The 17,851-nt window shown below is 36.5% G+C and overlaps 1 protein-coding gene across 9 annotated transcripts in view; it reads left to right on the top strand.

Annotated features, from left to right (window-relative positions):
- fat3b (FAT atypical cadherin 3b) overlaps positions 1-17,851 on the top strand; it is a 73,944-nt gene that overhangs the window by 8,181 nt on the left and 47,912 nt on the right. For 8 of the 9 annotated variants that reach the window (XR_013647600.1, XM_078931109.1, XM_023962741.2 and 5 more), the window contains 6 exons: positions 1,971-2,089; positions 4,143-4,341; positions 10,980-11,041; positions 12,032-12,346; positions 14,652-14,862; positions 15,799-15,870. Coding sequence is in view for 8 of the 9 variants with exons in the window: in XM_078931109.1 (XP_078787235.1) it covers positions 1,971-2,089; positions 4,143-4,341; positions 10,980-11,041; positions 12,032-12,346; positions 14,652-14,862; positions 15,799-15,870 (978 nt within the window). In the remaining variant the exon portion in view is untranslated. The remainder of the gene's footprint in view (positions 1-1,970; positions 2,090-4,142; positions 4,342-10,979; positions 11,042-12,031; positions 12,347-14,651; positions 14,863-15,798; positions 15,871-17,851) is intronic. The other variant, XM_078931110.1, reaches the window with a different exon arrangement.

Genomic DNA, 17,851 nt, shown 5'->3' on the forward strand with positions numbered 1-17,851 from the left:
AAAGACATGTAGTTTCAGTTTAGGTAATCATCTGATTTTACAACTCCACTGTCTTTAAACAGTAAAGCCAGTCTGTAGTCTATGGCAAAGTTCTTTAGTAAGAATTGGAATCTTATCCCTATTGACTTAGCGTTACACATTTTTAGCTTAGATGCAAGAAGATTATCTGCCTGTGTTATCTTTGTACTTAAAGTCCCACTCAGATCATCTTTTGATTTATTATAAAAGCGTTCCCAGTGGTCTTTTAATTATGATTATGCTGTTTTTATTTTAATTTTTTTATTTTAATTTTTTAGCAAAAATAAAAAACTTGTGTTGTTTTATAGGACATAGTTTCTGCAGAGCAGCAGTAGTTAAATAGAAATTCACCTCTGAGTAGTTGGCTGAACTGTTGACATGGAGTATTCCCACCTGCTTCCCATTATCCATCTGTTAATGTGCTCTTTCACTAGCGTACGGCACCTTACAACCCCAATCTAACATTACCAATGCAATCAAAATGGCGAGCAATATTGTAGCTATTCAGCCATACAGGTTGGAGTCAGATACCAGTTTGGACAAGGAAAATGAAGATGTACAAGGATTTAATCGTCTACTAGTGGATGTATCATAATTGAGCGGAGCATGGAGCTTGTGGCTTGCCATAGTAACTTGTACGTCTCGCTTACAAGCCTCCATCATGAGATAAACGCCACAAGAACTTGTTAAAATCATCAAACCCCTATTTTCTTTGGAGAGGGTCTTTAACTAACAATAATCAAGTTGATGACATGGTTAAGTAACCCAATTTTTCTCTGTTACGTAACTGAACAGTAAAATATTGCTGAATAGACATGCATACTTATCTCACTATGCAACTGCCTTGTGTTATGAATGTATTGATAATTAGTTACAGACCTGCAAGTGTTCTAAAAATATCTGATTCAACAAATGACAACATTCAGAAGGCTTAACTCCATTTGTTGATCTGATTTCTGCTTAATTACCTTTGGTGACTCTTTTTCACTTTGTTTATTTAAGGTTAATTTATGTTCTGTACTTTAATGATTGTTTTTAAATGTGTGTGTTAAATATACTGTCTGGTTATCAACATAAATGAGTATAGAAATGTCTGTCCTTTCCAGGAGTGTGTAAAAAGTATTTATGCCTTAACCCCCTGACACTTTATTCAATTTATTTCCAGCTATGAAAACAAAATAAAAATCACACACGCTTTTGCTTTTAAGTAGATGTTAAGTTAAGGTAAATTGTGAGCTAAAGGTATTTGATGGAGTTTTGCATCAATAGGCATCAAGGGGTTAAACTAAAAAATAGAAAATGGAAAGAAAAAAGAAAGCAAGATCAGAAATGTGTCATCTATTGTACTTGGGCTTTGTGATCCCTGAAGAGGTCAACAAAACTGTCAGCCACAGCTCTTCCTTGGGGCTAAAAAACGTGTGTCAGTCAGTGTCTATAAGTGTCTGTGCGCCTTTGTTCTTCCACTGTGCAGGGCAGTTTAGGGGATATTTAGCACTGAGCAAACAGCAGCTTGAGCAGCTTGGTCAGCTGTGATTAGCCCCAGAGAAGTTGAAACACTGAAGGTGACTAAAGCGATGGCCACTAATGCCTGTGAAGGTCACCGGAGCCAGGACACAAAGTTTAGTTGGAATTTTTTTATCATTGCCTTTAGAAACTTAGGGTTCAAAGCCTCCCTTTCCCATGTAGCTTTTAAGAAACCAATCATAAGCAAGAATAATTAATTTGGAACTGTATGCACACATTCTGATAATATGAGCATGCATCCCTTCACACTGTAAGTTCATAATTTGCAATGTGCTGTTAAATCCAGGACTTCACTTAATTTCGTATCACCTTGAATGGAAAAAAACATTAAAGAATAATTTTTACATAATTGGAAATATATTGAAGGGGTTAAAACGATATATTATCTAAGTCACAACCATATTTGTTTTATTGTTTCTTTTAACCAGGGATGATCTACACTGCTGGGATCTTGGACTGTGAAACCAAGGACTCATATTGGCTTACCGTGGTTGCCACAGACAGAGGGGCTACGCCTTTGTCTGCTTCTGTTGAAGTCTTTATTGAGGTAATTGCATTTATAAAAAATATCACACTTCCCCCTTACATTTCAAACAGGAAGTACCCACTGGCTACAAGAAGCTAAAATCCCCTAAACTTGGAATTCATATTTTTGTTTCATGATATTTTTTCTTTATCGCAAGTTATTCAAGTTATAAATTGACCAATGAGATGCCTCAATAAAAGCATATGGTGTCTGTTGGCCCCCACCTAAAGTGTTTGATTGACAGATTCTCTTGAGCCTACTTTCAGTGATCGGGGTGTCGACTTTGAACATGCTCACTCCTGAATGGCGACAGTAGTTGCCATAGAAACATTGACTCAGACTGACTCACCAACCAATCTGGATCCAACATGGCGACGCCTGTATCGTGGAAAAATGGTGACTGAATTGGCTTCATTTCGCTGGAGCCAGAAGTAAAGTTTTTACGGGTGACACATTTTCACATGCGCTCAGTCCAGTTCTCTCTATAAAGTCAATGATTTCATACAACATTGATTCTCTTTTATAAAAAAAAAAGGCTAAAGGTAAGCGTAGGGGTTCCCCTCCTTAAAATGAAAAGATCACACTTTTGAACTTGCATTATGACGCATCAAAACTTGTACCTTCTCAGTTTTGTGTTTAGTAACAAACTGTTTACCCATCTTGAATGTTATGTACACACCATGCAGGCATAACTAGTGTTTGTGTTTCAATGTCAAATGTCAAAAATCAAAATTGCTACAGTCAAAGTAATTCACTATAGTGCTGTCTTAATGTTCCCCCTTTTTCAAGCACTAAAGGGAAAGGCATATAACAAATCGGTGGAATTGGAAGACCCCTAAAAATGAAGTTCCCCATTGCAGTAAACTGCGTGAAACATTTTACTGATTTTTTTAAAGAACATCTTTGCAAACCAAAAGACTTTGTCACACTATCCATGGTGCATTTGAGGTTCATTAAAAACAGCACAGGCTTTGAATTGAACCCAGTTAACCCCACTGCGTGCGGTAGACATGGAAACTTCAATGCTTATGTCTCATATCAGTCTTGTTTGGTTGAAGTACCTCGGAAATAAAAGGCTAAATGAATTGCATTAAATGAGCCAAGTAGAAAAATGTCCCAAGCCATTGTACCATGTGCTTGTTTTTTACATTAATTATGTGCACTAATGATTGTGAAAATCAAATAATGCAATTACTCAAGATGTAGCTCTTTATTTGCTTTTAAGAAACGATTATGGTGTATAACGATTATGCTGGAGTTATGCTTAAAGGTTAGTGTTTTGTTTTCACTTGTGTCTGAGTGATAGAGGGTTGCAGCTTCTCAACACATTTGTTACCCTACATTGTTTGCATCAAAGCTGCTGCCACAATTAGAAGTCAAAAACAATAAATGTGTTCCTCGCGATAACTGCTCGGCTTGTGAGCAAAACATGTGCTTTGAGCAATTCTTTGTTTTAGCCTTTCACGTAAAAAAATCTATTCACTATCAAACGGTCAAATGCCCATCAATGCTAGGGAAACAGTTTAGTTGCCTATTAGGGAAAATGCAGCCTTCTTTACCCTTAGGAAGCTCACATGTTGTGATGTGATTGGGGGTTTCACCTCTGCTCGGGGATTAATGAGGTGCGGGTGCTTCTTAATTCACCGCCTGAACTGTCTTGGCTCTTTGTGCCTCCCACCAAACGCTCAATCAACCTTTCTGTGCCATAAATAATCTGGATCAGAGCCTTTAGAAGGGGGATCTCATTCACTGTGCATTCAAAGTGTGACATCGATGACATATTCTGGTAAATAAAATTGGATTTTGTGATTGATAGCAGATCAGTGCAGATCTAAACTCAGACGATTATCTGATGCACAGGGCTGAAATCTACTGCTGCATTTTTCATGCTCACTTAGAAGAATACATTTTATACCTGTCAGTTAAAATCTAATTTAGAATTAGTAGACATTTAAAATTGATTATATCTGTACTTTTGAAGTTGACTTTCGAGCCCCTGCTTTCACTCTCTTCTTCTTTCAAGTCTTGATGCCTCTGGGGTTTTTTTTTTTCATCCTCTTTCTGTCCCCTTCAGATTGAAGATGTCAACGATAATGCCCCCCTCACTTCGGATCCTATCTACCATCCAGTCATCATGGAGAACTCTCCAAAGGATGTGTCAGTCATTCAAATACAGGCGCAGGACCCTGACCTTTCTACCAAACCCAGCCGCCTGAGTTATCGCATTACTGCTGGTAATCCGCAGAATTTCTTCTCCATCAACCCCAGAACAGGTAAAAGGTTGATCCTTTCTAATAAGTGAAATTCTATATTTAATGTAGCATTGCAAAACTAACATTAGTTACACTGACATTTTAATCTATTAACCAAATTTATAATTTATAATAAATCTACAAAAACTGTAGCATATGTGCACATTAATCACCTACAATAACTCAAACAACTAGGATATATTTTGTGAAATCCTGCTACAGGAATAAATTCTTTAGTTTTTTTTAGGTTTCTAATAACAATTTATTGACTTTTTATGGATTTATATACATTTTGAAAATATTTTCTTCTAAGATTAACTTATCTAGATCTGATATACTAATATCTACGTTTTGCATTTATTTAATGATTAACAATGTAAACTAAAATGTGAGTTTGTGTTTTTAAACATATTTGAGAAAAGTACCAAAAAAAGGTCAAACAGTGTACTTTACTCAAATATGTTTAAAAAAATAACCCTGTAGAGGTAAACATAAAGACCAGGCAAACGTGGTTCCTAGAGATTTATTATTCATTTATTTTCCTACTGTGGTTTTTTCTGACTCAACTGAGTAGAAATACCCTATAAAGTTACTACAGCTAAATTTGAGATTACAACCCATAGTGCATAGGAATGGAATAAACAGATTGGGCTTTGTGTAACCCTTGTGCTATCCTAGGCACTTTAACATTGGGAGTTGGGTCATCTAGACCCACTAGACAGTGCACTGAACTGTTTTCTTCAATGATCTGTTATTTTCACTGGTGTCCATGGATTACATGAAATCCTCTTCACCGTTATCCAACTTTGTCATGGTAGGGAGAACACGTCAATGTAAGGATCGGGTCACTTGGACCCCATAGGATAGCACAAAGGATAAGGATGTTGGGTTGGTAGTAGCTCACAACGTTCCTTAAAAAATAAAAAAACAGCAAGATACTTTGAATTTTCCAAAAATGAGAAGATACAGCATAGTTGTATTTTTGGGAACAATGCCGAATGCCAGGGATGCAACAATTCTCAGTTTAAAACCGAACTTTATGTTAACACCATTGAACCGAATTGTGGGGATAGTGAATCACTAAATCCCGACTGCAAAGGTTTGCATATGTGCATTAAAAGTGTCAAACAGGTATGTTGTGCTAAATTTAATATATTCAGCGTTGTTTTATTAAACCACCAGGCTTGGTATAATCCAACTGAAAGGTTTTTCTTCATGGGTAATTATTAGCAAATTCAGGATTTCTTTGAATTTTTTGTTTGTAGTTGTTGTTTTATAATTCACTAATGAACCGAAACAAAACCGTGACCCATAAATCAAAGTTTGAATCGAGTTCTGAGTAAAGTGAATCATTTCATCCCTACTGAATGTTTGTCAGTAGATTTTTTTTCCTGTTATTTGTATGTATTGGGGTGTAAACAGTCAGCGCTGGAATTGCAGTTGTAAGCCTCATCTTCGACTTTTTTTTTAATGTTTCCTAAATATTTGTCTAGATTGTGGAAATCTCCTGTGGAAATCATCCATTTGCATTTCTCATACATTTTTAGCAGGCACACAAAAGATGATTTACACTGCAGACTGTGAACTGACACTCATGTCACAGCACTGTTCTGAACATTGTTTCCACAATCCCTGTCAACGTCATCTCGATTTTCCATTTTTCATCACCTCAGAGTATAATGAGACTAGATTAAGATTAAAAGCTTCTTCTTCTAGGCGCACAAACTAAATGTCCGCATGTGAAAATTGAAGTAGCTGTCTTCATATTCGCACAGAATCCAAACACTAAAAAAAAACTGTCAGTGCCAGTTTAAGCTGTCAGATTTAAAGTGTATGGATGTCCCTGAGTATTTTCAGTACAAGTTTTGGTTGACACTTCTTGCATTAAAGAATTACTGATGAGGGAAAATGTTTTATTCAAATCCCAAAGAAAGGGGGGAAAAAGTGTCAAGTATTTGCTGTGTCTGCCCTAGATAGCAAGCAAAGGCAATTGTTAACATTTTATCTATTAAAATGTATCAATAAATGAACCTAAACTCTGACTTTTATGCAAACGGCATGTAAGTTTTCAAGGTTATAGTGGAAGGAATTTTCTAATGGTATGTGCCGGCACGGCTGCTCTATAAATCGAAGGTGATATTTCCATTTGTCATCCTCTAGTTCTCTTTAAAAATGCTTTTGTGCATTATGGCTGTATTATTGACATTATGTAGTGGAGCAGACTGGGCCGAAGCAGGGTGAGAAGGTTGATATTGATCCCAATAGAGGCATTCTGGCCTTCACATACTCATTACTATGTAGCCTGGTCATAGCGTAAAGCCATTCGCATACAGAACCCGTGCCTGTAATAATGACTCTATTTTAATTCGCTGCTCTGATGGGATTAGGGTCAAGGCAAGTGCAGCACCGTATCAAATCAATTTGATATTTTGCATTTTCCAACATGCATCCAACAGCTGTATCGAGGAATAATTTGTCTGTTTTTGTAATAGGGAGAGAAAGAGACTTGCTCCAACAATTGAATTAATTGATAAACTCATTACATCAGTCTGTTTCTAAGGGGTGGTTCTGCTGCAAAGAGTCGATGAGGATGATGCCACAGTCACAGTTGCAACAAACAGCTGTACAAAAATCTGTTTTTTTGTGAATCTGTGTGTGCGCATGTTTGCCTCAGGAGAGTTTTTAACCATCTGAGCCCCGCTGCCTGTTTATGCCAGAGACTCCCCCTTTTTTTAATCTGTTTGTATACATTTGTGTTAGATAATTTTAAAAAAAAGATTATTTTCAACAATTTAATCTATTTAAATTTACTAGAAATTGTTTTTTTATTAGTTCATATAATGTTTTTTTTTCCCAGAAGGGCATTTCGCTTTCGATCTAACTGTTATAATTTGCTTTAAAAGTGTTTTTTTCATAAAATACTGAATTAAATTGACAAAATAATATTCATTAGCTTGCGGCTGCCGGCCGGTGGAATCTAAAAATAAGAAATAAATGAGCAAGAGTTGGAACTTATAGCGAGTTACTCTGGTCCTCAAACTTTCCGTGTGGCGCGGTGATTTTACTGGATTCATAAAGTTATCCAACTGGTTTGCTTGCAAAAATTCGGTGAAAGCAATACTTTGACCTGAAGTGCTGTTTCAAATAGTTCTGCCAAACTTGTCGGTGGCTGTTCAAAAGTAATGCATTTTTCAAGCTCACGTAAGAAGTGTCAGTTTGATGGGTTTTAGATGCAGCAACAATTCCCAAAAGTCAGCGAAGCTGAACTTTGAATGAGTGCAAAGTGTGTAAATGTGCTGTGACGGCTTACAGGGCTGTCTGTTGCTCTCTGGTTGTGTGAGTGAAGACTTCCTCCTTTGGGCAGAAAAACAGAGCAGATATGTGTTGACACAGGGTGTTAGATGGAAGGCTACTCGTAAGAGGATGTATGTTTTTAGAGAGCCATCATCTATGTGCTGTTGGCTACACAACCTTTTTATTCACATCCCTCTATTGGATTGCATGGCTTTTTTGTATCATAACATCTGTAGACATTTGAGCCAATAAGAGTTGATCCATTTTTTGTTCATTACTGCACCTGAATGATACAGGTGCATTTCATTACCTTGCTTCAACCCCTGATGCCTGAATTTATTTCCAGCTCCGAAAAAAAATATTTTTTTATGTTTTTGCTTTTAAGTTGATTGTAAATTAAAGTAGGTTTGTAGTAAAGTGGTTTGATGCACATTTGTATCATCAAGGGTCAAGGAGTTAAAGGCTTTCCTTACCAAGCGTGTGGATGTATAGAAAGCATTTAAAAATGCAAAGTGATCATTCCACAAATCGAATAATGAAAATATAAACTCTTTGCTTGCAAACTGTAATAGATCTTTGTTAAATTTTGTAACTTTGTACATAGTTTTATATAACATTACTGCATAAAACACTGATTTTGAAGTGTGTTTTTTTGTTTTTTGTTGGAGCATTAACATTAGTGTTGTATTGTTTGAAGCAGCTAAAGAGAGGTTCCCCCCTCTCGATGCCATTTGCAACGTACTATTGATTCCAGGACTCCACTTAGTTTAGCCTCACCTTGAAAGACAAAAACATTTTTACATTTTTTTAAATAATTGGAAATAAGTTCATACATGAACGGGTTAATCATAGTGTAATATGTCTTAAAGTAGATTGCTGATACAGATAATTAAAACAGCAATCATTAAACTCAATAGAACCATAAAAATACATTTTTTGATCAGCATTTAATTTGTTTTCTTTAACAACTTGTTACAAGATCTGATATGGAGACTTATAGCAGTTTTCATTAGGCAGTTTATGTTAGCATTTATAATAAATACTAACCATAGACTTAATTTTGATATATAATAAATGGGTTTTTAAATGTTTCTTAAATTGAAAAATAGGTTAGGGGATATTTTTATGAATAGAGTAACTTGTAATGTGTCTGGAGAGATTAAAAGCATTTTATAAACCTAAAAGAAAATGTACTTGCAGATCGGATGATCTATTACTTTATCATCATCATTTTTTTAGTGTTTTTTTTCTTATACCCTAAAAAGTAGAGCATTGCCTGGCTTCAGATTTGCTGTAAGCTGTAGATCAATAGTTTTTATTAGACTGTGTGTCAGCGGAACAAGTCCTCCCCAACCCGCCTGTGGTCTTCTGCCATAGCTTGTAAATGCTGCTCTATATTTATTTTTAATTTGCTTAATTTACATTATCCCGCATGACAGGCTTAAGGTGACACTGTGATGAAGAGGTAATCTGTAAGCCTATGTGTTTTTCATGCTAAAAAAATGTAGGTCCCAAAACTGACTGGATCTAGACCACAAAAATATTTTAATTTACTTCAGCGACAGTTTTCCTGGGCCCCTAGATCTTTAAACAGCCTCAGTCTTGTTATTTATTTATTTATTTAGGTCTGTGTGATTGTGGCCCTGCGACAGACTAGCTCTGCCACAGACTAGGACTGTCCAGGATGTCCCCTGCCTTCGCCCACAAGTGGCTGAGTTAGGCTCCAGCAGCCCCGTGACCCCGAAAGGCAATAAACGGATTAGAAGATGAATGTATGAATGAAAGAAAGAATAATTTAACTTATCAAAACTCTTACTTTAGGTCTTCAAATCTTTATTTAAAAGATAGTATTTTGTGTTTAATTTGTTGTCCTTTTAGTTTCATAATGTTTTTTCTGATAGTCACTTGGCCACAAATGCCAAAAAAAAGATATAGTGAAAGTACCTTTTTAAAAGTATTTAGATTTACATCTCTCAGTACAGAAAAAACTTTCAAAAAAAATGTCGGCATAACAAACCAATTCAGTTCTGAGACCTGGGCCAACATTAACATAGTCCACATCTTATATACTTCTTTAATATTAGCACTGTTCTGTTTTTATCTATAAATTCATTTTCTGCAAATTTGCAGCAGTGTATTTGTCCTTGTAGGGTTTTACCAGTCAATGAAAAAAGCTCTGCTACAAGAAACAGCTATTTCTTTCCCAAACAGAAACTATTGTCTTGTCATTTGTTCTTCTTTTCAAAATTGTAGTCTGTGCTTCAGAATAATATTTGCACATTGCACTCTATTTGGATGCTGCTAAGACTTTGACGAATATACAAGGATTTTGATTGTTTGATGGGCCCATACTTTTGCGGAGATAAACAAAAGCAGATGTTTTTGAACACTTTACTGTTTTTCGTGAGGAATAGATTTGCAGGTTTAGATTATTTGCCAAAAAAAAAAAAAAAAGTTTTGTTTGAGAGACTTTCCCTGTGTGACAGAGAACACAAAGTTCCTCAAATAGAAATCTCTTGAGTACAATGGGATCAAAGTAAAAAAAAAAAAAGTGATGTTTATTTGAGATACATTTTCAGCAACCAACTGTAAATCAGCGTAATGTTCCCCACAGTGAGGAAAAACCGACAGCTTAGATGTTTTTATGCAGAAAGCCTTTTTTAGTGTTGCAGAGACACTAAGCAAACCATCAGCTGATAACAGGATTTGTCAAAATCATGATTAGAGTTAGAAAATATTTAGGGAAACTGATAATTTAGACTCTGATCTTTAGTGCATCTTTATTTCGTTTATCAAGCACTCTAACAACCACATCATTGATCTGCTGCAGTCTCAGAAGATATCATTGAAATGGATTGGATTAGCTTGTTTCTTGTGGCATTCTGGCAAATCAAATGATCTACAGAACCAAATTAGCGTGAGCTGCTGTTACTATTGGATCTTGAGAATTTACTCTTTTGCACAGGTTTATGAGCTAAATATATGTAATAAAGAGTCCCATCTGATTTTTAATCAAAATATTTATTCACATACGTACAATAAACAAATCCTTTAGAAATGAGCCAACAGTTTGTAGATTTTCTTTTAAATAAGCAAAAACAACTTCTAATGGGGTAAGGAAATGATCAGAATTCTAGTCACTAAAACACATTTTCACAGACTAAGATTATTTTGCTATTGAAAAACTTTCTTGATAAGGTGATTTTCCTTGCAAGACAGAACATTTTCTTGAAACAATGGTATTTTTGCTTTCTTAAAATTCTGTTTTTGCAGTGCAAAGAGGGACTGACTACATCTATTTTTCCATTGCCGTCCATAAATTGGTCTAAATCTTATTTAAACTTTTCTTTTTTATGATTTTTTAGGTCTAATCACAACAACTGCTCGAAAGTTGGATCGGGAACAACAGGCAGAGCACTTTTTAGAGGTACAGTAAAAGCTGATGAGTGTTCACAGGTTTATGGTATTGTTATTTATCCTGCCCTGCCGCCTGCCACAGTCCACTCACTATTAACAAACACAGCCTGGAAGACAACCTTGGCAGGCACTCAAGGCTCCATAAACTGTGATAAATGGGTGTAGTTTTGGGTCCCAGCTTTAAGAATTTTTAAATGTAATCATTCATCATCTGTTATCTTCTCCTCTCAGGAAAGGAGCAGCACCGAGAAGGGTTGGTCTGTTGATAGGTGTAGACACTGGGCACTGATAGCTCTGTGATTACCATTTTTGCAGCTGCAGCTCTGCATGCAGATGAACCTGATAATCAGCGATTCTTGACTTAAGAGACACGAGCAAACTGGTATCTTTCCTCAGAATTCTCAAGCAAAAGCTGATAAATCCACTGGCATTTTGTCCATCTATAAAAGGGAATAAAACAATTCACTCTGCAGCTTGGTTCCAACACAATGTATTCATTGTGTCTGCGCAGACAACTGGCTTACCTACTTAGATTTGTCTCACAATCCACTTTAAAACAAAAAGGTTTAAAATATGGAGGCAAATCTGTAATCAACAGCTATATATGACACACTGAGAAGAGTTGTGGTTGTTGTCCAACTGCCCTGTCATTTCAGCAAAAGTACAGGTACATGCAAGCCACCCAGCATTTTCCAACCCGGTCTATGCTGCCTGTCTGTAATTAATAGTCTGGGGAGCAGTCAGGCTTGCAACAGTGATTCTCACCCCTATTTGATCCAATTGATCAGTGATCAGACCCCTGGCTCTGCTTCTAGAAGATCAATGATACAAAGTGATTTCCCCGGTTCTCTGCACCACGTGACCTTGCACTCACACAGTGCAAGCAATACTTAAAAAGTCAATGAATTTATGCACTCTCACAGAACCCCCCCCCCACCAACCACATACAACAAAGCATGCTTTACCAACAGAAAACATGTTTTGTGTGGCGTTTCCACAGGTGACAGTAATAGACAGTCCAGTGACAACCCGGCAGTCCACTGTGTGGGTCATAGTTCACATCGAGGATGAGAATGACAACCGGCCCACCTTCCCGGAAGCCACTTACCGTATCAGCCTGCCCGAGCGAGACCGCAACAGACGTGTGGAACCTGTTTACCGCGTGTTCGCCTATGACCGTGACTCTGGAGCAAACGGCAACATCACATACAGCATCACTGATGGCAATGAGGAAGATAACTACAGTATTGACCCAAAGACTGCTATGGTGTCATCTAAGAAGATGGTACCAGCTGGCAGCTATGACATCCTCACTGTGAGTGTCAAAAAACTTTTGTAGAACAAAGAATGAATAGAAATACATATTTAAAATGTAAACTACAGTCATCCTTACTTGCTGAAGGAGTGAGTTTCTCCTACTCTTTAGATTTTTAAACACTTCAAAACAGAGTTATGGTACTTTTTGCTTTTATATTAAGCTGGCTGGAGCTGATGTACTCATTGCCATTTCTCATCACACTCAAGCACAGATATTTTGGGTTAGCACTTTTTCACGTCCACTGAATTTAGCAGTGATGATGTGAGCGAAGCAGCTTAGCACATCTTTGACATCCCAGCTCTGAAAACTTTAGTATTTCCAGCTGTCAAAGTTTATCATAGCTGCAGTTGGAATAATAAAAAAAAAATCTGTAACATTATTAATGTTTTAATTAGCTGGCTGCATTCCATTGATTGTGTTGATATGTTTAGATTCACCAGAAAAAGCTTCCTTATATGAGAATGACTAAAACCACACAATTTTCTTCAAGTTGCTTTATTATTTTGTGTATTTTTTTATTTTAATGGGAATCTTTTATCTTACTGAATGTCACTGTTTTCAAAGACTAGTACTGTGGAACATTGCTGCCTTTCCATTCAGTCAACAAAAGTTTTGTAACCCTATAAAGCCCGCTACACCTCAGAATTGACAGAAAATTCTTTTTTTTTTAATTATTAAGATGTTTTTAACCTAAATTTTGCATTCTTTCATTATAAAAAGTATAATAATAAAAAAAAAAAACAATATGTGAGTTTTTCTCACCATAAAGTTTTGAGAACTAGCTAAACTTTTTCCGCCAAAAGTATTTTAGAGCTTTCATGGAGGAAGCCATTTTAAAAAGACTAAAGTCCTTTTACTGCCCCTATTGAAATCATGATGAATTACAGCAGTGCTCCCCAACCCTTTGCGGGCCACTTGGTACTGGGCCGCAGACAGAAAAATAATGCAAACGCTAACTTTAGTTATTTCCAGTTTGTTTATTTTCTAATACTAAAGGAAGTTTTATTTTGGAAAACTAGCAGATTCTGTTCACCACATCCATCTGTCTTGACACATCTGACTTAAAGCAGTTGCTCGGACCGCAAAGTTGGTAGCTGAATGCTTAAAGGCTCACAAAAACCAAACAATACAACATATTTGGAAAGCTTCTTTTAAAGCTGCAATATATAGACAAAACCAGGAGTCTTCCTCCAAACATGGATTTATTGAAGCTGCTCGCTTGTCTAATATGAAGCAACTGACAATTGAATGTTTCACCCACACACATAATGAAGTTGCAGATGCGGTGGATTTATGCTTATTATTACATTTAGAAAAAAACAGTTTTACGACTGTTGTGTCATTTTATTTTGTTTTATTTATCCATCAGACCTTAAAAGTCCGACGCAACCAAAGTAGCCAATTGGTTTTTAGCATCCGCTTTGACATTGAAGGGAAAATCTTCATCACAAAGTCTAAGTTTAAATTAGCCACAAACATTTTATAGAGAATGAAGATTCAATCAAATAAAGTTGCTGATTTGTGGAAACTTGTAAAAGGGACATTTATGAATTTTCTTACACGAAGGTTAACTTAGGCAGACATGATAAGTAACTTGAGCACAGAAAATTTTCCTCTGTGTTTAAAAACTACACAATGAATCAGGATTTACGTAAAAGCAAAATATAATAAAGTTTTTTGCCCTTAAAGATGTTCCAGACTAGGTTGAGTTGTCAGTGTTGTGAAAGTGTTGTATGAAAAATTCTATTATCTTGTTTTTAGTGAATTATTTACACATCAGAAATTACTTCTGCAAATCAACAACTTTGTTGCATTGAATCTTCGTCATCTATAAAAAAAAAAATCTAAAAAAAAAACTACTAATGTTTTAGGATTTTTTAAACAAAATTTCTTGTAGTGGCATTTTAATTAGAAAAAATAGGTATTTCAGTAACCAGAAGCTTAAAAATATTAAATGAAAACGTTGGCCCCATTTGGACCGGTCCTTTGAAAATACTGTCTGACATTAAACTGGTCTGTGGGCTGAAAAAGGTTGGAGACCACTGAACTGCAGGACAGGGTGAACCAAGTTATATACAATGGGTTTTTAAGGAAGGTTTTGATTATACTAATGAGAAAGGGGTCTCAAAAATGTGTGTATCAAATATGACACGAATGGATATATAGGGTTAACTCGCTTCCAGTTAGAGATGCAAATTTAAAGCAAGGTCTTCAACCACGACCAGCTAGATTGTTCAAATTAAGTTTTGTACTTGGAGTGTTGGTTAATTGTCTGATTTCTCAGTAATGTGTCCTGTTTTAGATAAAAGCAGAGGACAATGGAGATCCACCATTGTGGTCAAGCGTCAAACTCTACATTGAATGGATCCGAAAGCCCATCCCCTCAAAAATGCCCCTTCTCTTCACCCAGAGGCACTACAATTTTTCAGTTCCAGAGTCAACCGCTGTTGCTCAGCCAGTTGGGGTGGTGGCGGTCAGTCAGTTGAATACACCCGTCTGGTTTAACATCATTGGTAAGTTTGTTTTTTTGGACAACTTTAACCTTTATTTCTAATCATTTTCTTTAATCTGTCTAAGCTGAAATATCTATCTATTGAAGTTCAAACGCCTAAAGGGTTTTATTTTAAAATTTTCCGCAAGAACCAGTTTCAGCGAAGGTGGTGCATTTTGATCATGCATGGATATGTTGTGCAAAAGTAAAACTGATATTTTTATAATATCATACATTTTACCAATGGGAAACTTTTTATTCAGACTGGATGCAGCAGAAAAGGTTCAACAGAATATTTCTAGATTATTTATCAAGAGGCAAGCTGCCAAACAAAGAACAATAATAAAAAAAAAAAAAAAAAACATGAGTCGTCCCAGTTGTGTGGATTTGATGAAGACCATAAATCTTCCCTTAAGCATAATTCAATCTTTTGTTTTCATAAGGAGGCTCTGCATGGGTAAGTTTCGATTTTGCTCTTTGAAAAAATAATTACCTCATTAATAATGTTAACTCGATAGTTCTGAAAAATCTTTGTTAAGACATTAAAAGTCTTTTTTAGTGTTCTTTGGAAAGCTTAGCACAGCTCTCATGTAAAGAATAATCCTGTGTATCTATTATGGTTGATGGTAGAGTTTTTCCAGACCACATAAACGATATTTAACATTAATATTTAGGCTTATTTATTTTAGAAAATGAAATAAAAAGTAGAAATGACATTTTATTCCTTAAAACTTTCCTTTCTTTTAAACTTTTTCAAACCCATCCATTATCAAACTCTGCTGAAGCACTCTCATAAAAAGTCCTTTCACATTACTTAAAGAAACGCGCAAATGTGAGAAAATTCCAAGAATATAACTTTGCAGCAATCTAGAAGTCTGATTCAGAGCTTTGATCACATGAAAATCTCCACCTCATAAATATTGAGCGCTCACTCTTTCTCTTTTCTCTCACTGTTCAGGCGGACGGCTTGCCAGAGAAATGTTCTACATTCCGCAGAATGCATGCGGGAGAAACTGCTCTCTTGATACAGGTCTGATCAAACCTAATTTAAACATACCTCCTTCTCAAATGCCCCAGGTTTAGAGAAATTAAAGAAGCTATCGTGAACTGGAGCACACGGCAGCTTGGCCTTAGCCAAAGGCACTCTTTATTGATCTAAGTTTTTAAATGGAATCTCAAACAGCTCCTTGAGCTCAGCACAATCCCCCCCCCAGTTCAGTCAGGGTAGCTCTTTTTTATTAGTTTATCTGCAGCAAGGCTGCTTTTGAAAGTAAACATGACTGGGATTTTTCTGTGTCTCTTTTCCACATTGACATTTTCATCTAGTCTCAAGTAGAAGCCTATGTAATTTTCCGGCGGCACCGTTGGCGGGGAGTAAGCCTGCGCTCATTTCCCATCAATCTTTTGTTTTCAGGTAGTTTTCAGGCCCTCAGAAATCCAAGCTAACCATTACTGTGCAACAAATATGGCAATATTTTTATTAATATTCAATATCAGCTGTAAAGTATCAGACGAGGAAAACAAAGACGTACATGAATCTAGTTGTCTGCAACTGGATGCATATCAGAATGGAGCAGAGCAGGGACCTGGTGGCCTGCCCAGCATATTTTCTAATTCCTAAATACGCTCTTTTTCAAACTGCGTCTTTTTCCTCTTCTCCTGATTCACCGTGATTTCAACAAGACATACTCAGAAATGCAATTTTAATCTTAATTTTCTTTGAGTATGTCATCCATCATCACTCTTACAGAAACATGTTAAAAACACTTATTGGAGTATTTAATATTATTGGAGTATATATTTATTGGAGTGGGTCTTTAAATTCTTAGTTTTATTGAAGGCTTCATTTATTATTACTGTAATACATTTTTTTCTAATCTTTATTTTTATTTTGTTTGTTCATATTGTCAATTATTCCTAAAGACAATTATTTGAGCTTCAGAACATTTGGTCTAATAGGCATGTATTACAAACTTGCAAAAAAATCCCAAATAATTCGCTCCTGTTTCCAACTCAGAGGGTCACATTTGAAGTGTGATTTGATGATTTGACAAAAGTTATGAGAAAAGACAATCAGCAGAGTTGAAAGTGGGTCAGCACTGCTGCAGGGAGGAATGTGAGACATGGACAGGACTAAAGTCCAGCCTGACACTCCTGGCCGCTGCAGCAGCATTAAAATGATGGGTCGCATCTGTTTCATGCAGTTGCCAGGGAGGCAGAAAGCCACGCCCCCAGCAGCACACAGACATACCCATAAAGAGACCAGGGGAGATAGACATCTGCACTTGAAGGGGAAAAGAATTCCAGTTCAAGAAGAGACTCAAACCTGGCTGTCTGGTGTGATCATGAAAATACAAAGGAACATTTTTGAATAGAGCCACAGTTGATAATGAACTCCTCATTTTGTTAATGACTTGTGTCACAGCATATTTGTAAGATTCCGCCATGAGCTCTCCCGTTAGTTTAGATTCCTTAAAAATGTATTTTGGGACTCCATGTCATTGTGCTAAACAAAGGATTTCTTGTCATGTAATATTGACCAGCCTTCTCTCCAACAAGAATGAAAAAAACAAAACAAAAATAGTGGCTTGCTCCCCTTCAGCACGCATCAGTGATTCTGTGAAAAATGTTCAATCAGTATTCATATGCTGAAGGGACCTCAAGCTCCCAGATATCTCCAGAGAGAAACTGGGATGAGATGAAGGATGGCCTTGAATACCTAACGCGTATCAATCCTCTGCCTCATGTTAATCAAACATTAGGCCCATAAACTGTGCACTCACTGCTTGTGGAAGAGACCCGGCTGCGGGTTTGTGATCTCTTTGATGGGGTGTGTTTTGAAGTGATAAGACAGATGTTGGTATGGCTGTTAACAGCCCTCACACTGCCAAGTGGGTTTGGTGCTACACTGCATTACATTTCAGATCGTTTTATTTCACAGACCCTCCAGCTTCAGATGGCGGCACGCGGCCAAAACAATTACACAGTAATAACTTAAAGCACCTGAGTTT

Source organism: Oryzias latipes, chromosome 14 (genome assembly GCF_053564925.1).
Source record: "Oryzias latipes strain Hd-rR chromosome 14, Olatipes_Hd-rR_3.1".
NCBI lineage: Eukaryota > Metazoa > Chordata > Actinopteri > Beloniformes > Adrianichthyidae > Oryzias > Oryzias latipes.